At 31.6% G+C, this 22,460-nt stretch overlaps 2 protein-coding genes across 8 annotated transcripts in view; one reads left to right on the plus strand and one right to left on the minus strand.

Moving 5' to 3' along the window:
• LOC148609040 (uncharacterized) overlaps positions 1-4,786 on the minus strand; it is a 28,878-nt gene extending 24,092 nt beyond the window's left edge. Inside the window, exons 1-4 of one of the 6 annotated variants that reach the window (XM_088540378.1) lie at positions 4,645-4,786; positions 3,319-3,387; positions 1,383-1,461; positions 320-399 (exon numbers count right to left, since the gene is read on the minus strand). In XM_088540378.1, the coding sequence (XP_088396504.1) occupies positions 320-399; positions 1,383-1,461 (159 nt within the window). In that variant the 5' untranslated portion in view covers positions 3,319-3,387; positions 4,645-4,786. Of the gene's footprint in view, positions 1-319; positions 400-1,382; positions 1,462-3,086; positions 3,388-4,421; positions 4,503-4,644 lie in introns of those variants that run through there. The other 5 variants (XM_088540379.1, XM_088540377.1, XM_088540376.1 and 2 more) reach the window with 5 other exon arrangements.
• A 182-nt stretch (positions 4,787-4,968) lies between these two features.
• Positions 4,969-19,175, plus strand: LOC148609042 (uncharacterized). Of its 2 annotated transcripts, none has more exons than XM_088541270.1 (8): positions 4,969-5,049; positions 6,292-6,669; positions 7,354-7,462; positions 11,581-11,697; positions 12,250-12,353; positions 15,065-15,135; positions 15,835-16,033; positions 16,639-19,175. In XM_088541270.1, the coding sequence occupies exons 2-8, from the start codon at positions 6,333-6,335 to the stop codon at positions 16,758-16,760; spliced, it is 1,059 nt and encodes a 352-aa protein (XP_088397396.1). In that variant the 5' UTR covers positions 4,969-5,049; positions 6,292-6,332; the 3' UTR covers positions 16,761-19,175. The 2 variants fall into 2 exon arrangements, with proteins under 2 accessions (XP_088397396.1, XP_088397395.1); XM_088541269.1 differs by having other exon boundaries at positions 4,990-5,036; positions 16,639-16,908.
• The last annotated feature ends 3,285 nt before the right edge of the window (positions 19,176-22,460 follow it).

The following is a 22,460-nucleotide window of genomic DNA, read 5'->3' on the forward strand; positions in this document are numbered from 1 at the left end:
ATAATGATGTTTCTACCATTTTATGTACACCCAACTTATATGCTCATTATGTACCTTCAGAATGGACAATACAAACTTAATCATAATTTGTAGGGAGAATCAATACATTACCAGTATAATATAAGTCAGTTTACAAATTAGGTATAGTGTAATTTTAAGTTAATGCTTTAATCAGTTTCTATTGATGATAATGAAATTTTGGCTTAAGGTGATTATGTATATATTTACATCAGCAATATATCAATCATTACATCAACTCTTTTTTCAGCACAAAGCAATAGTAGCAACACAATGCTCTCTTTTATTAAGCAATACTTACCAAAGTAATGCCTGGATCACATGATTCAGCTTGAGATACTTTGAAGGGTAAAAATGATGAGTTATCACCACTTCCTGTCACTAAAAATATACAAATTTAATATAAAGATGGTTGCAGAGTGGTTAGAGCACAACATTTATCATTACAAAGGTTAAGAAAACCACTGTTGGTTTGAGCAATGCAAACATCAAAGTTTCAATAGATCAGCATTATACTATTACTCTGTGTGTGTGTGTGTGTGTGTGTGTGTGTGTGTGTGTGTGTGTGTGTGTGTGTAAAAAAACAAGGATTTTGAGCAATAAATTACGATAACTCACATGTGATACAATTTAGGTAATTTCACTATCAAACTTTCTCCCACCAAAACATCAAAACACAAATATCAATCTCCAAAATTCATGTTGAAAATAGCAATAAATTATGGAGAAAATCTATATAATAAATAACTAATTAATTATCATCAATAACTAAAATGTTACTTCTTAATATAATCAGCATATTTTTCAACTGTTCCATTCTTTAGTGAGCATTGTATTTCTTGTTGTCTGACACAAGTTTATGTATTAAAAAAGAAACATCAGTAGTTACAGTTGCAATAACTTCAGTAAACAAAAATTTGTAATTCTGTAAAAAAAGTAAATCAACAAGCTTTCTATGTTTTTTAATGTTTTGCATATTGTTGAAAAATAATGATAATTTTATCTTTCAAAGTTTCTGACAATATTGTGGTAATTTACCATGAATTTAAACAATAACTAACAACTAATAACAACAATAACCTCCACATATTGATTCTGATCATTGAGAGCAACCTTCAGACAAAACTGCTTTAAAATGGAAATGATGACTTATGGAGTACCATGAATTTATTGCATGTATGTACATGTATAACAGTTCCCACTTATCTTATATTGTGAAATGCTTTGAAAATAAATGATACATTTTGTTCTAACCCATTAATAAAGCAAGATTTGCAGAAATGCATGTAAATACATATCTATTCTGGTTAAATACAATGTATAATACCTTTTTTACACATACACATTAAACATAAAAGTTTTACCTGGTAAAAAATCAAATGAAGAAGGGGTTTGTTTGATGTTGACTTTTATATTCAGACAATTACAGGTGACAAGAACCATCTGTAAAAAATGAATTCAAGCTAAAATTTCATGTACATTTGTAATCTCTTACAAATAAAACTAGTTTGTCCAATTAAAAAAAAAAGACAATAACACTTTCCTTGGATCTACAATGCATACATTTTGCAGAGGACGCTTACCCTACCGATGCACCTGGTCCATGCTCCCAGTTTTTAGTGGTCTGAGTTGCTCATTTGCTTTTGTTACTTTGTAAGTATGATTTTAGTTACTTTATGTTCTTTGTTGTGTATGTCTGTTTTCCATGTCTGGTCTTTGTCCTTGGATTATATTCTTTTGATTACCGCTATAACCTTGCTTCCTTTGACTACTCTTTCACTATAGTATAAAACATTGCTTAATATCGTTCCTCATGAATTACATTTATAATCATATTTTGCATGTTTTAAACTGTCAAAAACAACTATAAATATTTCCTAAATTTATTGAGAAATAAACTGTGCTGTGTAATGTGCAAATGTAGAGTCTATAATTCACCTTATAACAGTAACTATAAACCTCTGGTTACAATAAACCAGAATTATACCCCAGCTATCTTAAAAATAAAATGTCCTTTTAAATGTAACAGTCAGACCATATTTTTTCAGCCAGATCCAAGTAAAAGCATACTGGGTTAAGTCCCACAAAAATTGGGAAAAACATATTTCTTTGCATATAATCCTTAAAAACTAAAATTTTTCTTCACTCATAAATCTATATGAATACTGGGCAATTTGGCCAAAAACATTCTAGACCATGACAATTCTGAGAGTATATCAGGGTAGTCCAAATAATTATGCTGTCTTGGGAGGCTAATTTTTATCTTGCTTGGTCACCTCCCTTTGATATAAACATCAGATTAAATAAATGCCTCATCAGATATCATGATTATCTGGACTTTAGTCTTTAGTATTGGGACAATTCAAACCATATGCCAGGATGATTTAAGCCGTATTGGAAGGAGATAAATATAACACAAAAGGGCTAACAAAATGAAAGGTGGTATGAATTACTGTTCCTTCAGGACCATATAAGGTTTCTCTTGTCTCTTAGTACACTTGTATAATGGCAAAAGTAGTAAGTCAGGAAAGCTTGTTCTTAAATGTATAGAATTTCATCTAAAAATTCATCATAATGGCACTTGAGAAAGTTTTGTCCAAGTAAAATACTTCATCGGGAAACACTGAAGTCTAACAAATATAGAAGATGCAGAGTTGAGAAAAGTTTCAAAGACGTCAATGTTATTTTTCAAAAAACCTACTCCCGGTTGGAAGGATCTTGACTAAACCCTGCAATCTATGCTGAACCCTGAACCAATCTTCACACACAACTTTTCAACTTACCAGTGTTCTAGAATTTTTTTAAATTTCAGGTTTCCATAGAAAAACTCTAAATGAAGAAATAGCTTTCCCACATTTGAAGTTTGCTTTCCAAACAATAAATCTATTAAAAATTCAAGTTTTGTACTTGCCAAAGGGAAAGTTTTGCATAATTGACAACATTCCTACACCAAGTTTACACATGTGAAAGTGAAATCCTAGAACACTGCTTACAAGCCCACCAGCACCGATCCTGCAAGTTGAGAAAAATTTACAGGCCCACCATCAATTCTACAGGCACAAACTAACCAATCACTGCTTCTGAAATTTTCTTTCCCTTTTAAGTTTTTACTCCTTTTTAGATTTCTTTTACTCTTCCACTTTTGGGGTCATTTTATGTCTTTTCCCCGGTTTGGCACCCTCAACATAACTCAAACTCACATCACTTTGTCATTGACAATCTGTTAATATTTTAATCATGGTTTTGCATTAAGAGACAACTTAGGAGCAAATACATAAACAACTTTGACACTACATGTACATCTGGTTCTCTGTAATCAGAAGTGCATAGTTTAGGTGAGGACTGTTTCTCCAGGGTCAGTTAATGGTACTGAAAATTAAGAAACAGAATATTGAAATCCATCACTTAATGCCTTTTCAATTACTTTCACAGACACTGAGAATAACAAATAGAAAAATTATAATAAGATTTTAAAAATAGTGGTATTAATTTCCACAGGCTTGACAAGTGCTTGAAGCCCAATATTTTACATTCCTGACTGTGAAATTTTAACACACCACGGCCTTCAGACTACCAGTATATTTCGAAGACTGCCCATAACCGTTCTTTTGATAATTTTACATATTTGACGTCTTCCACTTATTACTGATGAAATATTCATACATAAACTGATAAGGCCAAAAAAAAAAATATGTCTGTATCGGGTTTCCTGTCTGACCCGAATACATTTTTTCTCCAAAATTGACAAAATTGGTAATTTCTGCAAATTTCCGTTATAATACAGATAATTTCCGGTAAAACTGAAAGTATGTTAAAAACCTGGTCACAAAAGCGTTTGTTTGAATAGGAGACTTATTTATATCACGTAAATCCAAGCGTAAATACAGTGTACATATATTTAGTTAAAAATTCCTACAAAAAATAAGTGTATTGTAATAAAAGACATGATTAACAAGTGTGTATGTTAAAAATTAAACTTTCTACTAAAACCATACACATTCATGACTTAAACATGATGCTATTTTACAAATATAGGCTCAACTTTGGTTGAGAAAAAATAAAATGAAAATGCCGACCAACCTACCCTATTTTTGGGAGGAATGTAACCCTAAACAGACATATTTTTTTGCCTAAATGATAAATGACATAAGTCTGATTTGTCGAAAAGCGAACCTGATATTTTTGCTTAGGACTTTGCTGGCACTTATAGCCATTGAATTCCTCATATTATAATGACACAACTAAAATCTAATTCAATCCAGTTAGCAATTGCAGACATCTTTGTATTCATTTAAAGCCTAGGATTTAGTACATGTATATTTTCATGTATAGTTTAGCGAGTCTGGACTGTAGTCTGTACGATGGTACATGTAAAATCTCTAAAAGATTACGTCACTCTATACCTTAAACACATTCAAAGGAGGTTTTGTTGCAGAATGCTTTGATCAGCTGATAAGAACCTTATACCTCAGACATTCACTTCAGCGGTGCCCTATTTTGATCACGTACGGTTTTTGGGTGCTAAAAATACCAATTCATTCTACCAGTACAAACTACAATACAAATTACTACACTCGTCTACAGTCTACAATGAACAGAATTGTTCAACTGTAGACATTGACTTACAGTTTAAAGTTCAGATCAATGGACACGTCTACAGGACACAAGTATATTACTTGAAATTTTGCATTAGATGTTGTCGACTGACATAATCAGAAACTCGGTCATGTCATCAATCAACTGCGGTCAGGTCAAAGCACATGACCTCTCTCGGAACTTTTATTTAGTTTCGGACACAGGAATTATTTCTTAAATAATTGGAAAAAAAGATAAACACAAGCTAAAAAAGCAATTAATGCAACAGGTTATTAAATAAATATCCTTTTGTCCCTAAACAACAAACAATATAAATATTCATCTTATTTTCCCACCGCAAGTACAAGTACGAAACTAAACATTGTCTGCTCTAGAGTGGTTCTGAATGTCAAGCAGACAGCATTTATTTTTGTCAAAGCCAGGTGAACAAAAAATGTAGGCTCTTCCATAGCAATTAAGATTTTGTTATTTTACCATAATGATTATATCTGCTTAGTCCAATTACAACAACTGACACAAGAATGATAGGCGAACTCGATTTGTAAAACTGATTGAATACTGTCGCCAGTGTCGGATCGTACATTGACATTGTTCAGTACTTGTCTTAAGTTACATGCTTATTTACAGCAAGTTGGTGTTTTCTGGGACACAGAGGGGATATATCATTTCAATTGAAAGTTTAACCTAGACTGTCATCGGGAAACTAGTTAACAGTCATCATAAATAACTTTCCTGTTCACACTCAGAGATCCAATTGACCAAAATACATTTTTCAGAATTTTTTTATGCACTATGTAGTGACTGTTGGCCTGTAGTAGTTAATTTACAGGCCCAGTCCATTTTGATAAGCCTTTGGCTTTGGACTACCTCTTAACCGCGAAGACTGCTAGTACTGTGGTGCATGAATCCATGATATTAGGAACTGATTTGATTTTACAACTTGAGGTCATAATAATAAAATTTCTAGATTATTATCCAACTATTCTGAAAAATTTGGGCAGGGATGAGTTTTATAATTTTTTTTTCCTACAGTAACAGGGAGTGTCTATCAAGTTCATTGATGATATCTCAGCTTTTTAGTGGAATTCCGCAAATTGAAATCTGGATTTTACTGTTACTGATCTTTTTTTTACTGTTTATTTATATCCAATTTTACCAATTTCCGTTTTGTTTGATGACGTTGTAAAATCATCCCTGCCAGTTAAAAAACTAACATTGTTGTTATCATCTTTGTTTGCTTGGTGGTGGATTCTACCACCTCGAACATAATGAAACGGCTCTATCAAAGTACATCTCTACTGCTACACCCATACCCGCTTTCATCAATTTTGAACCATTTTTTCAAAGAAATAAACATAACTCACTAGTTTGAGTATTCAGAGATAATAAATATTTAGAAATACAAAAATAAGTTATGTATACTGGTATATACAGATTATCACTTCCATTTGGTGAGAGAAACCAATGCTATGTCAAAAATTTTATCACAATGCTATGTTAGAGTTGTTTAAAGTTTTAATAATTGTGTTCTATACCATTAGTCTCTACCTATCAGGTCTTTATCAATCTGTTCAAAGCATATCATTTAGCACTTTTGCTACAAATATTTCAGCTGAAAATCCAGACTTTTAAAACTTAATACAAAAAGCTTAATTATTTTTTTCTCTCCAATTGTAGGAAATGAACCTAAACAGGAGGAGGACCTTTTTAGTAAAGGAATGACCACCAGTTTTCAAATGTTCAGAGTCCTTAAGAGAGTTTTTAAAACACAACATTATGGAAGATCATATACTACTAAAGCTAGTATTGCAGAAAAAGACCAATACATATTATCCTATGAACAGATTCTACCCATGCAGTTTAGACCTTATGATTATGGAAAAAAAAATATTTCAGTTGATGTAAATGTCCGAACTATTCATAGGCATGATTGGGAGCCTAGAGACCCTGTAATTTTGTGTTTACATGGGTTACCAGGCGATGGTGGGGATTTCCATGGTTTGTCATGTGAACTTGCCAAATATGGTTTTCAGTGTGTTGCTCCAGATTTTCCAGGTGTCTATTTATCATTATGTTTTCATCAAGTAAAAACATTGAATTTTTCTATTTATATATTGTCTTCACAATTATACTGTTGTCTGTCCATCCTTCACACTTTTGACAATATCTTGAAAATACTTCCAGCAATTTCCATGATACTATGGCGAATTGTTCATTTCTATTTATGTGAGCTTCTTGTAAATTTTTAGATAAAAATTCCAATTTGACATTTTTGAGTAATAGGACTTCATTTGTATTTTCTCACTTTCTGATACATTGTAGTACTACACAAATGTAACTCAAAAATGCTGTTTCATGAAATTTTGATGATTACTTGTTTCCACTGTTTTATTTGTAAAGGGGACAGATGTATCATGAACTGATGGTATAGCATTCTATCCAAGGATTTAATGATATTTTAAAGGAAAAATTATATACACATGTATTGTGAAAGTATTATTATTAGAGATTTGCTTATGTTCTTTGTGTTCCTGAGTTGGTATTTGGTGTTTAAATCTAAGTGATTTAGCTGACACGTTTTACATGTAAAGTGTGATAAAGACAATACAAAGGCAATCCAATTTTCTATCAAATTCAGAAACTCCTGAATGTACTGTGGACTAACATTATACTAGTTGTGACGCTAATGCTGACTTAGTTAATATTGGAGGTGAATAATGCTTTTTTTTTTTCACACAGGGTGTGGTAAAAGCCAACTCCATCCAAAAGATATATATAGTATTGACTATAGCCCTTCTGGCAAAGAAGAAATGCTGAACAAAATTCTGGACAAGCTAAAACTGGAAAGGTCTGTAGTTTACACCTTCATCACAAACTTTTATACTGGATCCATTGTTTTTTGTTTTTGTTTTTTGTTTTGGTTTATACTTCAAGTAGATAGTCAGTCACTATGACACAAAAAGGGAGATAAAAAATACATATTTCAACTTTGGAAGGAGTATAGTTCTAGTTTATGTGACCCACTGCTAAGTGGCCTTCGAATGATTTTCTAAAAATCTTTAGATATTAAAGTAAGTTTGGTCAATCCCTTAATGGGTTAAAAACTATTCTATTAAACTTCTGTTGCAACAGCACACACACACTAAAATAAGAGGTTGTCAAATGAACAGCCAACCAAATTTTCCCTGCATTGACATTAGAAGTGTGTATGATGAAAGTCCCTATTTTTGTAACAATATTGGTCATTATTTGGAAACAACAAAAGCAATACTTGTAAAAATAGGACTTCACCATCATTTTGTCACATGAAACAATATGCTTGTCAAGTTATTATACCAACAAGGATCATTGTTCCCTCATACCAAAAAAATTAGTCTCTTGCACACTATTCTGGCAAACCAGTCAAAACTATGCAGCAGACTTGCAGCAAATACGTATTTCACATGCAAATTAGTTTTACTGCAAACTCTTTGTGGCAACTTTGCACCTATCTTTCTGCGTTTTTTTTGGCACACTTTTGTGGTGCAGTTGTGGCACACAGTTTTCTGGCACACATCGCAAGTCTGACACTATATTCTGCTTTATGTTCTAGCTCACCTGGCTCAAGCGAACATAAATTATTTAAACAATTAAAACTAGACACTTGTAGAAATGAGCTTTCTTAGCCAGAGTAGCACACTTTTATTATACAAAAAACAATTATTTTAATAGTCTCATCACCGAGACCAAAACAGTCCAGACTCTATACAGTCCTTCTGTAACTCAGAAATTTCTACAAACACCATGAACTGCCTGTCCAAACACTGACTTTCCAGACATCAAAAACAGCATTAATAATACACATTCTACAAAACATAAAATAAAATTTAATTTCTGATAAACGTTATATTTCATAATCGACAGAATTAGATTTTACTACAAGAGACACCTTTAAAAAAATTTTAGATAAGGAATTTTGGTGGTGGGTTGGGGGAGGGGGGGTGTAACCGGTGTGCTACTAGGCAAAGCTTCGAATGACGAACATCCTTCAAACATCCTTATTTATACCCTTATAATAGAAGATCATGCTTTGCATGAACCCGCCAACAGGGGTGTTAGTCGTTAAAGAAGTATTCATAAATAAAACAAATACCCGTTTTACAGGTATACATGTCAGTACGTCACACTTGATTATAGTCATACCTGTAAACATGTTTATGATTTGTAAACATTAACACATGTTCACTTGTGTGCGTTAACAGTAACATTTATAAATATATTTACATTGGGCAGCATAAAGAATTCAACAAACATAACATGAACTATATTACAGTGATTTATTTCAATGTCTCATGTTTTATTGACCCTTGTTATGTGTAAAAACCAGTTTTAACTATGAAGACATGCATTATTCTGAAATTTGGACGTATACATGTCTTCGTCAAAGTTGATTTTAAATAATGTTTTAATTAAAGTTAATTGTGCACAAACTGCATATTGTGAAATGTTTCTGTCCAGGTCTACATAAATTGCTAGACATACATGTATGTGGTAAAATATATCTTTCTGGAAAAATCCACAATGGTCAATGTTGTAAGTTATTTGAACTATGTAGTATAAATACATGAATCTAGCATCTTAACAATGCCTGTATACATGTAAAGGGAGATATTCGTTTGATACAATGGATTTGATTGGCACTTTAGGTCACCTGATTTGGATTTCAGTTTCTGGTACAAAGACAGAATGTTTCAACAGATATATTTTTCTGGATCGCTTTTTGCTCTATTAGTGAATGCTCATAACTGTAAGACTGAAAACCTTCAACTTTTAACATTTCTGCAATTTTTAAGATGGTTTTTGTGTGGAATGGAAGTGGCCACACATCAGTTGACTAGAAATTTTTACACGAGTTGTAACTGATAATTATAAAAAAAAGTTGCACAAAATTTTGTGTTTTCCAGTCTTTTTAACAGATTATCCCAAATGAAGCCAAGTTTGAAGGGCATATAAGACGTATAACAGTATATTCAAATTATAACCTATAACCAATCAAATCAACTATAAAGCACATAAAAGAGCTGAAGAACCAACATAAAATTTTTTTAACAATATATTCTGATATTTGAGTTTGAAAAGGATATATATATTTGCAATCAGAAATGGATACATATCCAAATCTGTCAAAATACTTCTGCAAGTTATAAGACAGACAATGTTTGGCAGTCCACTGGCCATCTGGCTGGATACCTGCTGTACATCCCTTTCTAATTCATTGAGATCTTTCCAACACTAAATTTGACTGTGTGTTCTATGTTTCTTTTTAATATGACTGAAAGAAAAGTTTGCAGATCTATAATAGTATTACCCTATGGTGAGTGGTGTTGATGACATTAATGTCATTGGGGTTCATTACCTTTTGTTTATATACAATAGCGTGAGTCAAACTTATCTGGTTGTTTTGCAGTTTTAACATATTCTTCCTCTGGACATGGTGAAAGGCGCTATAGTTTTAACTTTGAAAATAAGTAGCTAAAAGGTGGAAATAGTTATTATCACAAGTACTGATTAAAAAAGTTTTTTGTTAATCCGATTTTGATAATTCTGATGTCAATGTATTCTTTTTGAAATTCTGTTTTAAAATGTGTTCACAGGATACATATCTTTAACCCTTTTGGATTTAAAAGGTATGAAATTAAACTGTGCCCAAGAAAAATCTTTTTATTTTTGGTCAGATTCTGAAATTTTTTTTTATTAGTTAGATATATTGCTTATGAAATCGCTGATTGCATATTTCAATCAGATTTCCAATGTCACGGTTTTTGAGCTATAGAGGGCCAAAGGGGCTATGCTCAAAAAGATTTACCTTTTATTTTTGGTCTCTTTTGAAATTGTTTTTTTCATTGGATAGCTAATGAAAATCCTAGCCTGCCTTTTATCAATCAGATTTCAGATATCTATTCCAGTTTTCAAGTTTCAAGGGACCATAGGGGCCATGCCAAAAAAAATCAACTTTTTTATTTTTTGGTTAGATTTTGGTGAGAAAAAAAAATGCATTTAAAAATCAGATTTGAAATATTTCTTATTTAGTAAGAGGGATTGAAGGCAAAATCTTTAGTTAGGACCATGAAAGCAAAATTTTTTCACCTTTACTGGTAATTGAATTTTGTGCTTTTTTGTCTTCAAACCAGTTGTTGTGTCTTTTAAGAACTGTAAGTCCCCATGCTGTTCAACATGCTTCTGTCATATCATTCTACCCTCTGCAAAATTCTTTATTGTAAAATGTTTTCAAGTTGATCTGAAAAGTCCAATATTAAACTTTGGTTGATTGCAACCATTTAATTTTTAGAGATACTCTATGCCGAATAAACTGTATAGAATTTGAATATTGAACTAAAAGTAATAGGACACTTAAATTCTGTGTCAAATACCTATGCTGTGTCAGTGTTTTAATGGCTGTCCAAAACCATAGCTGTATCAAGCTTGACTATAAACTACCCAATGACCTCTGTAGTTATATCAAGCTGTGCCAAATTGAACACTTAATTGGGGCACTTTATTATATATTTATGTAATAAAATTAATGTTATCTCAAAGAATACCTAAAAACATAAGAAAACAACAAAAAGTATACCCTGTAAAACTTCATTTACAATAAGACATAATTTTGTAACATTTTTCTGAGCAACTATAAATCAAAGCCACTAGATATTCGGTATGCAACTTCAGCAAGGGTCTGATATTTTGGATGCATTTTCAGGTCTGTCACATTTTATGGCAACCCAGCCATTTCTGACTCTTTGCAGTGTTGTAAGATTCCACTCTACCGTCACCAAGGGCAAGTATTTTTATTTGGTGTGGGAAAGTTATATATAATATTCCACTTCCAATTTGCCAAGTAGAAAACTTGAATTTCTGAAAGGATTTGTTGCATGTATGTTTCATGTGCTTTATCAAAGATGTTTATTTTGTCTTATATTATTATAGAGTAGATGTTTTGGTTTCACACAGTGCAGGGTCATTTCTAGGATTCAGGGCAACAGCAAAGATGGACAGAATAAAATCTGGTGCATTTATTTGTTTTCTTGGAGGAAAGCCACATAGGTATTTCTGACACCAGAAACTTACTTTTTAGAAAAACAAATTTTGTACTACCCACATTTTGAGGGTCTTGCTTGCAAAAAGGTCTAAAACTAGTAAGTAAGAAATCTTTATTTAGAGTCAGAATATATATACAATCAACATTGCAAACACGAGCTATAAATAATTAATTTGTTTGGGTTTTGATTTTATTTCCTTGGGTCTTGTTTAGACTGGTTTTTTAATGATAACTAGGATTATGTGTAGTAGTGAGCAAGATTTCTTGAATTTTGATCATTTTTGCCATGAAAAAACATGAAAATAATAAAAAAAAAAGGGAAAAGGCATAAAGTATATTTGTTGTGAGTAAATGATTTTCATTGATGCACTATGTGGATTAATTGCTGTTTGTGTTTATAATTTTTATACTGCTCTACTAGTGTTTTAAAAACTTTCAATAATTAACTTTAGTATGCTGTTATTGTTTTTATTGCTAAGAACATTCACAAGCTTAGCTTTGTAAGTGCAGAGTGTTACATCATTGTTACATTATCACACTATTTGTTTTATTTATAGATATGCAAGACCATTCAACTTGTTGTTATTCTTCGCAAAACTGTTGAAGAAACCAGTATTTCAGCCCTTGTTATGGTTTTTGCCAAAGTTTTATGAAATCATTGGTAGGTGCACACATGTTCCAGTTATTATTGAAGGGCTAAATAGCACATCTTTCCAAATTTGTAAACTGACTATAGGTAACCATGCATGTCTGTCAGTTCAGCTTGTGTTTTACTCCAGCTCCTTCTATCAGTAAACAGTTTTAAAACAGGCACAAAATATTTGCGGTTTGGTAGTGAAAGTCATTGTTATCCATACACACTTTGTTTTTGTTGTGCAATGTCATCCATACACTCTTTTTTCCCTGTGTCATTAGCATGAATATATAGTTGGTTTATGATTTGACATTGAAATCCACACACACTTTGTTTTTGATGTGATATTGAAATCCACACACACTTTGTTTTTGATGTGACATTGTCATTCATACACACTTGGTTTTGGTTTTTATTGATATCCATACACACTTGGTTTTTGGAGTCATTGATGTCCATTATTCACCTTGTTTTTGATGTGACATTGTCATCCATACACACTTTGTTTTTGATCTGACATTGTCATTCATACACACTTAATTTTTGATGTTACATCGAAAACCATACACCACTTTGTTTTTGATGTGACATTGAAATCCATATACACTTTGTTTTTGATGTGACATAGTCATTCATACTCACTTAGTTTTTGATGTGTCATTGGCATCCATAGTCTTCTTGTTTTTGATGTGACATAGTCATTCATACACACTTGGTTTTTGTATGATTAATAGAATATTTGTGGAAGTATCTTGATAACACTTTTCATCAAGGTTATAAACTGTAAAAGGAAGCTTTGAATTGATTTTTTGGGGCTGTTGGCCCTTACTCTTTTGAAGTTAGAGGCCAAATTCGGCCAAAACCAAGGATTTCTTGAAATTTGATTTTAAAACTTAAAGGAGAAGACCATGTTATTGTGCTAGTCATAAATATTGAAACTAATCTGTGAAATATTCATGAAAATTAAATTGAAACAAAATAATTTTCTTTTCTTAATTAATTAGACGAGATTTATTATTAGGAAATTTGAATTTCCCGCGCCTATGGATGCCACCTTGATCAGTTGAACTGTGACGTCACGAAGTTGGTTTGTAAAGTGAAAGTAAATAGGTAATTGATTATGATGTCCGAAGAAACCGCTAATTTTGGACTTTCCCCCTATAAATTCAACCCAAAATAAATAGAAGAGATTGAGGCACAACATGTAAGCAAATGTCAGACATCATTGACGAACAACGGAATTTGCAGCCAGATAGCTAGTATTTGTATAAAAAAATCTTATGGCTACTTCCATGACTTCCACAGAACGTTTGTGTTGCTGGTAAAAACTTTCAGAACATTTCTCTTTTATCATTTGTGCAATTGTAAGCTTGACAAGTCATCGTGTTTTGGTGATTAAATAAACAGGATCATAGAAATATTTACGGAATATTCTTTGTTTACATATTATTTGCAGTACTTGTATCAGTATCAAACCGACTTAGTGACGTCACAAGCCAATCGGAAGCTATGGGTAAAAATCAGTAAAGTCTGACTATGATCTTCCTTCAGATAGGAGAGTTCTGCAAGATGGCCATCCCCTTATATTTCAAGGATTTCGAACTTTGCATAGCCTTGAGCATTTTATAAAAGTGCATTTTGCATTAAAGGTTATTTATTTTTGTTTACATGGGTATGATTTATCATAAGAGCCTAACTTAATGCAAAGGTGGTATTTCCCTTTAAGCATAAATCTTAGGTATGTATCTCTTTGATATTGTACCAGTTTTTTTCTTGTTTTTAATAAAGTGTATGGATGTCCATGAAGTTGAACCATAAGTATGAATAAACTTGACTATATAAATCCAGTAGTTATATATGGATCTCCATAAAATTGTATATTGTGTCCTTTACTTTACCAACTGTGTAAGGTTTGACCTTTGCAGTGGTATCAGTATATGCCCTGCAAAGGGTTATTACCACTTGACTTAAATTTTGCTCAATAAATTCTAATGAATCATGCACAGTTGAAAGCCTTATTTACTGACAAGATATACTTATAATGGATGTTGTTTTATTTTGTGGTCAGTAGGTCAAAATGTAAAGTTAACTGATATTTAGGTTTTTTGCAAGTTGAGAGGTCTTAGTTTAGGCAGCTCACAGGGCTTTCCTTTTGTGTTGAAATTTGTCTAATAATTGTTCAATGAGAGAATACATTTTAATTCATATGGAGTTAATTTTCTTTAAGGAGATTGGGATATTAGTAGCTAGTAGCTGTACTTTTTTATATATTTTTTTTATTATTTTTATTGTGATTGGTACACCTTTCAGAACATCCTGCTTGTTAAAGTTACTTTTTTGTAAGTTGTCATAAAATGTTTGTGTTTCATTATGTCACAAATGTTGTATATTTTATTATGGGAAGGAAAGGAAGCTCTTTGCCTGAAATTGATTATACCTCCACCTGAAACAGGTCATGATTAAAATTTCATGGAATTTAGATTGTTTTTTGACCAAATATAATTTAAAATTTCACTCACCTAAGTATCAGTTAATATACTAGCTTGCATGACAATATCCCTTGAACAATAGACATATATTGTTTTACCCTATATATATTGTGGCGGTAGGGTATACAACCTTTTACAGATGTAGTAATTAATATCCACAGAAGTCTACTGTTTCTGCTAAAATATGATTTCAGAGATTATTGGAATTAAGGGTCTCTCACTGACAAATATGATATGTATATATTGCAGGATTTTCTAAGTATGATGTTCAGCCATTACAAATAGCTGTTGAGAATGTTATTACTGCTGAGTACGAAAAGGTAAGACTTATTGTTGCTGTATGTTTTTTCTTTATACTCCAACTGGCGCGTTCTATTTGAGCAGTCAGAAAGCAATGACCATATATTCACCATTAGTGATATACTTTCATTGAATATAGCTTTCTGTTGTGACTTCACAGATGTTACATTACTGGTACAAGTGGCCAGGATATTGTTTAAAATTTTGTTGCAGTATAAAGACAATAACAATGCATTGACTTGACAAAAACTTTGATATACGAAATCTCCTACGGGTGAAAATGCTCAGCGTGGCCTCACATTTTCTCACAGTTCTAAGCCCATCCATAAAACAGTTTTATGTCGAGTCAATGCACTATTATTTTCTCTATGTTGTGTCGATATTCTAGCTACATTTTATATATCATCCATATCTACACAGCAAAATTGGTACTCTGACAGATTATCATTAGGGTATACAACTTCACTACATTGCAAGTCATGTTATACAGTTTGCTTAAGACTGTTCAGTCTGTGGATGAAGAGGCTTTAAAAACAACCAATATATTACTGATGGTTTGTTGTATTTTAATCACACCACATTTTACTGGGTATTAGCATTATTTTGGTTGATTACAATATCATTTTTCCCATACAAGGTCTGCATGGTCAATACATATATTTGTTTTTTTTGTTTTGTTTTTTTTTTGTAGCAATGATATCTGATTTCTTTTATTGTAGATACTAGATCATGCTATGTCTATGAAGGATCAAAAGAAGCCAGCACTGTTTGCCTTTGCAACAACAGATAAGATTTTAGAGTTAGACATTCCTTTTACAATTTTAAATCACATTGGAATCAACCAATCAGGGATCATTAATCTATGCAGAGAAAATAACAGGAAGGAAAATATACAAGAAGAGTTAATGGAGAAAGAAAGTATGTAAAAAAAATGTATATGTTCTCGGTTTGACATTGCTGTTATACCAAGCTGTGATCTGATTTTATATTAACTTTACAAAAATTTGTGGCATAATTTCTTCATACAATATCCTTAACTAACTTCCGAGGTTAAATTTGGTTAATCAATCATATTGTGTCAGGAAAATAGTTATTCAAGTATTGTTTTCATTTTTTATTATGTTATGCAATGTTTCACAACTTATTTGGATAGTTTACACTTCAAGATCTGCAACAAGTGTAAACTTTCCCAAAGTTGGTTATGCTTGGATTCCTCAACGTAAACCATCCAATCAAAATGCTTATTCTCAAATCAAATTAAATTATATGTGGATGATTTGCTGGCTGATATTACCAACCACTCCTCCATACATATGCAATAGATTTTTATCAACCTCTTTATAAAGATTTGCATCACGTAGAGATGTTTACCATTATGAAGATAATTCAGCATGACAGTTTTTGCCAAATCCTTGCAAGGAGAGATAATACAAATTAATGGGAAATGTATTGTAGGCATTTGTCCTAAAGTTTTAATTGATGTATGTCCATATATATATGTAATTTCTGTGTGTATATTTTAGGTGAAATGAATTGGTATTACAAAGCTATTCAATTTGATAGAGGAGGACATTTATTACAGAAAACACAAATACCAGAAATTACTAGACAGATTGTACAGTTAATTCAACAGACACGCAACTGACCACTATAAAATTTATTATATATATTTTTCCAATCTTCGTAAGTTATATTGTTGTCATCTAACAGTCATTATCTGTTTTATTGTCTCACTCTAAGTGTAGCTTAAATCAATACCAAACTTTGTAACTAGCAATTGTCTTCACAACATTTATATTTCACACCAGTTTTTTTTCAAGAATTGATAGTAGAAATGTATGGTTTCTGTAGATCTTCAGCCAACATGGTTTCATGAGAAAAAAAAACTAAGTATAAAATGATCTGTTTAAACTTGTTTCTTTTTACATTGTTTTCAACTTAAAAAAAAAACAGACAGATTCATTAAGTTTATGTTTTCTAGAGTTTTTTCTGTGACCTTTTAAGAGGGGGTCAGTTGAACACTCAGGCAATGGTGACATGTATGTTTTATTTTAGTTTTTAAATTCATTCACTACTAAAGATCAAGTACAAATTTTTGTTTTCCAAAAAGAAAAACGAAAATTGGTTTGCAGTTCAATGAAATGACAAGAAAGAAACAAATGACATAGTAAACACTAGAAACTTTAAGATAAATTGGCTAGTTAGGGAACAAATCTCTTACACCATAATGGGTTTAGCATTACACTTGAACTTCAAAAATGGTGGGATAAAATTACTATGTTTAGCTCATATCATCAGATTTGGTTTCTACATTCTCTTTACTGTGTATTTTGCCTAAGAACATTTATGAGTTTTAGAGGATAGTTCTTGTAATAATCAGTCTTGTTTTTAACTAAATCATGCATTAATGGAGGATAAAATGGAACTGTCTAACATTCAAACAGTTGCAGTTAAATTGTTAAATTGTTTAGTTGAATCTACATTGAATGATTATCTATTCTAATTTCTGATGTAGATTGTTTCTAAGATGTCTCACTGAAAAGTTGGTTCAATTATTTTTTTATTTTCCAAAATATTTAGTAATATATAGAGAGATATATTATCTTGCATTTTAGGCAATGCCTCATTTCACTTGATTTTTTATGCTAATCTGGTAATAGTACAAAGGCTGTATTGCTATTTTTTAAACTGCTTTGTAGGTCATGTTCACTCCTATACAGTTCATATAGAAAAATGTTATCAGAACTTTTTTTATTCATTTGGCCAACTTTGATATTGATATGCTTTGTAAGCAGCGTATAAATCTTGAACCTTGAATTGAGCCTCTGATTAGCCATGTTAGTGGAGTCACCCTCACTGTTACTCTCAGTATAGGTTGTCTGCTTACAACATTACTTGTGATCTTAATTGGGTTTGATCAGTGACCTATAATATGAATAGTATGTATTATAATTAGTACTGAATACTTTATTTTGTTGTAGTATTATGTACCAATTAAATAACTTTATTCATTCATAATGAATGAAAAGCACAGTACAATTAACATCAGTTATATATTGGTACCCAACCTTTGCATTATAAGACACTGCTTTTAAAAACGTTTCATTTTGACAATATTTTCTTGTATAAAACATACTATAAAAAAAGTTAGGCTAAAAAAAGTTGGAATTTTTTCAAATTTGTAGAATTATTTTCTTTTTAGAAATTAATAATTTCAGTTTTATCTTGATTCATAGTTGTCGTCCATTTGGAATACATAAGGTTTTTTGCTAGGTGCACTGAGAGTTATGTTAATGGCATTGAGGAGAATAGATATATTAAGGTTAACACCAATATCACTGGTAGATCCAGAGGTGGCACACCCCTCCTTGTTATTGGAGAATTTGTGATTTTTATGTGAAAAATTGACAATTATTGGCAAATACATGTAATGTCCTAGCACCCTTCTTTTTTTAGGACCCTCAGGTAGCAAGCCACCTTTTCAAAGTGTCTGGATCCGGCCCTGAGTATAAGCCCCAAGTCATTAGTGTATATAGAATATAGTGTCCCTTGTCCCAGGTTTCATGTACAACTTTTAGTGTTGTGAACCTAATGCAGTTTATCTGCCGATATTCTATCTGGATGATATTCTACCAGGGTGATACCATATCATGATGATATTCTACTTGGATGATATCATACCTTGATGATTTTCTGCCTGGATGATATCATAACTTGATGATTTTCTGCCTGGATGATATTCTACCTCGATGATATTCTACCTCAATGATTTCTACCTCGATGATTTACAGTTGTTCGTATCAGGTGTTACTTAATTTTTGTATAATAAATTGCTAGTCCTTAATTTTATATATTGAATAGAATGACTTTTAACTGTTTATATTAGTGGTTGGAAATATAGATATGGAAACCTACAAATGTAATACTTTTTCCATGATTTTATATTTAATAATTAGTTGATTATATTTTATTTTTACAAACAACATTGTAATCTGTAATGATTGTGATAATGATGATAATTTATGAATATTTTGTCAATATTAATAAATTGTTTTACGCATAATTATTTTTGAATTATTTTTTTTTCAAGACACAATAATAAAATAATGGTTTCATGAAAAAACTCCCCTTAACAACCTTTTTTTTAAATTACCTTCCTGACCCACTCAAAAATGGTAAATAAATCCTATAAACAACAGTGATGGATCCAAACAAAAAATTGGGGGTGGGGGATGTCTCAAATGGATTTTGATTGTCTGAAAAATTGTTTTATGTACTATAGTATAACATACTCTTATAAAAGTTTAAAAAATTTTTTTTAAGAAATATTTTGCCAGCCTATCATGTGCATAATCCACATATCTAAAAGAAGTTTTATGATAACATACTCAAATTATCGGATCCAAATAAAAACAAGATACAAAAGAATCTGTGAAGAGAGGGTGAATAAACAAGGCCTGTGTATCTTTCTAGCCATGACCACTGAAATGTTATTTTGGGACCATCATACTTTGTAATGGGACATTCATATATTTAGGTCTTATTTGGAATGTAATGGTTTCATAATAGTTGATATTTCTGCTCATCAGAAAGACTTTGTTTATAAGAAAAAAAGCACCAACATCATTTTTGGGCATAATTGTTGAAGTTTGAGAAGAAAATTAAATTCTAGAATTGATTCTTCAGGCAATCGTCAACGAATATCAGACACTTCTTCCAAACGTTTTCTGGGCTGAATATCGTAATCTTGCTCAGACTTTTGTTTGGAGCAAGGACTGTAAGATGACCTAAAAGATATTAATCTTACAGGTCAACATTTTTAGGGGAAGGTGAGGAGGGAGAGGCTTCATGATTTTCATCTTAATTATAACATGATACATATTCTTGTACATATGTATTGGTATATATGTTGAAAGACAAGTTAATGTGTCGTCCATCTTATTGTACTTGTATCAGTGCCGATTGTTGCCCTTTATTAAAACGTAGATGACAGTCATGTAAACTACCATGGACAAATTTGTATGCTAGATTTCACCATATTGTATGTAGATTTGTGTAGCCATACATCTTTAGCACTGATTTGTGATGCTCAATTCTTCTTTGGGAAATCCTGTTTACTTACTGATCGCAATACTGGTATACCAGTGCTGTGTACAATACTGGTAAAAAATGTGTACCAGTATTGTATACTAGTATTGTAACAGTATTGTGATTCAAACAAAATATACTCAGCCATGGACAGAAAAAAATATTATGATTCAATACCCCCTCATTACTTAACACATAGAACCAAATGATGGTAATTTATTCTTGAGATAGTAATCAGATATTCATGACCCGTTTAGCGAGTTATTTCCCTTATGCACTGAAAAAGTAAGGTTCCATCTAACGCTAGTTTTTTTTTTTATTATTTAAAGTAACAATTTATTTTCATTAACTCGATTTGCCAATCTCCGCACAGCGTCTGACATCCGAAATTCACTCTAGAAGCTGAAGCGAGCCCTCTCAGGTAGTACAATACAGTTAGGTCATTTCTAAAAATTTGGTCTCATTTTATTGAAATAAGGCTGTTTTGAGGCAGTCCTCACATAAATTTCTAGTGTTGTCATAAAAAGTGCTCATTTTTTAAATCCCTGGTGTGTGGATGTTCAACTCATTTATAAGTGATTAAGTGATTACTGTTATATAATCAAGTAGCCATGGTAACATACTGACAAAAATATTACTGAGTTTTAGTACAAATCATGGGTGCCTTTCCAAAACTAACAGCCAAATACTATGTTTTTGTAAAATATCAGGCACTTAGACACCACCACAGGATGAAAACATGCATGGAGTAGGTGGGAAAAGGGTAAAAATAATAAGACCCTTTTCGATTCATTCTCTCACAATTTGAGTTCCAAAAGTTCGTGCGAAATAAGGTATTTTGAAAATCAGCTATCAGATGGTATGAGAACACAATTAATTACCCTTGGTTTTTGTTGTATACAAATTCGAATATAGTTCCAACTTTGGTAGTAGCTACCTTGCACATTTTTTCATATTTTTACTGGAAACTTATTTGCTGAAGTTTTGCCTCTAATTGGTAGAAAATAGGTTAAAATTACATGGGATTTTTTTTTTCATTAATCAATTCTGACTAAAAGTTGTGATTTGGTTCAGTGGAAGGAGGTTAAAATTTAGGACTTTTAACTCGGTTCATTTGTCATGTTTACTCCATCTCTGGATCATATGTATTAATTTCAGAAAATGATGGTAAAATTTTCTACAATTTATATATAAAATCATGTTTGTAAATATCTTTAGACCAGAGAAGTTTTATTCAGTTTGCGCCAGTGGAATTTTTTTAATCTGCTCAAATGTGTATGTTGAAATGCACTTGAAAATTAATTGTGGTCTCGTGCCTGATGCTAACAGGAACGTCTTTTTTACAACGGGTCGATTGTGATGCGGCAGTCATTATTGCCTGCATGCGCTAAACTTACTTTCAATTTTGATTTAAAAGGAACTAATTACCACAAAATAATTAGAAAGAAACTGAATACCACAAAATAATTTCAGAGGAAAACAACGTAAGAAAATTCGAATAAATATTTGTTCGATAGGAAAATAACGTACAAAAATGTGATATAATATGGAGAAAAAGGTCATGTCATAATTCACACTGGCATATATATATTTTTTTAAATGTACAAAATGTACAAAAACTACTTTTTGCCAAACATAATTATCTTTTAGAATTTATATTTATTAATAATTTAATTTTGTTTATGAAACTAATATCAACATTTAACAGACACCCGAGAATATTGGCAAACACATGTTGTCTTTAATTTTTTATTGTTAACTTTTGACTTTTGAGTAGCAACATACCAGTAAAACCAGCCTATGGAGTATATGTGTCTCAACTGATGCATTACTTAAGAGTTTAAGTTCTAAGAACATTGATTTTGTTGAAAGAGAAATGATGCTTTCTTAAAAGTTGCTTAGACAGGTCTATGAATCAGTCAAATTAAAGTCAGCATTCGAGAAATGTCATGTTGCTATCATGACTAAAGCATTTCAGAAATTGTATCTGATATTCTTCCTAGCTCAGCCTTTAGTAACTTTCAACCCTTACTGGACTGAGCAAAGACATTTCCATTACCTTTCTGATTTCACTCCTTTTATTTAGTGGCATTTGTGCTGTATCTTTTTGTGTTAGTTTCAACTGCTGTAAATGTCTTGATTTTATGAGTCTTTGTTTCGCTTGGTTTTGATTGGTATTGCCTTCTAGTATTAATTTTCTATGAAGAACTTTTGATTGACCTTTGTTTTTATGTCCATGGTTCTAGACAAAGGAGCA

Source organism: Perna viridis, chromosome 8, assembly GCF_037379345.1.
Source record: "Perna viridis isolate PV_CMFRI_1.1 ecotype Kerala chromosome 8, ASM3737934v1, whole genome shotgun sequence".
NCBI lineage: Eukaryota > Metazoa > Mollusca > Bivalvia > Mytilida > Mytilidae > Perna > Perna viridis.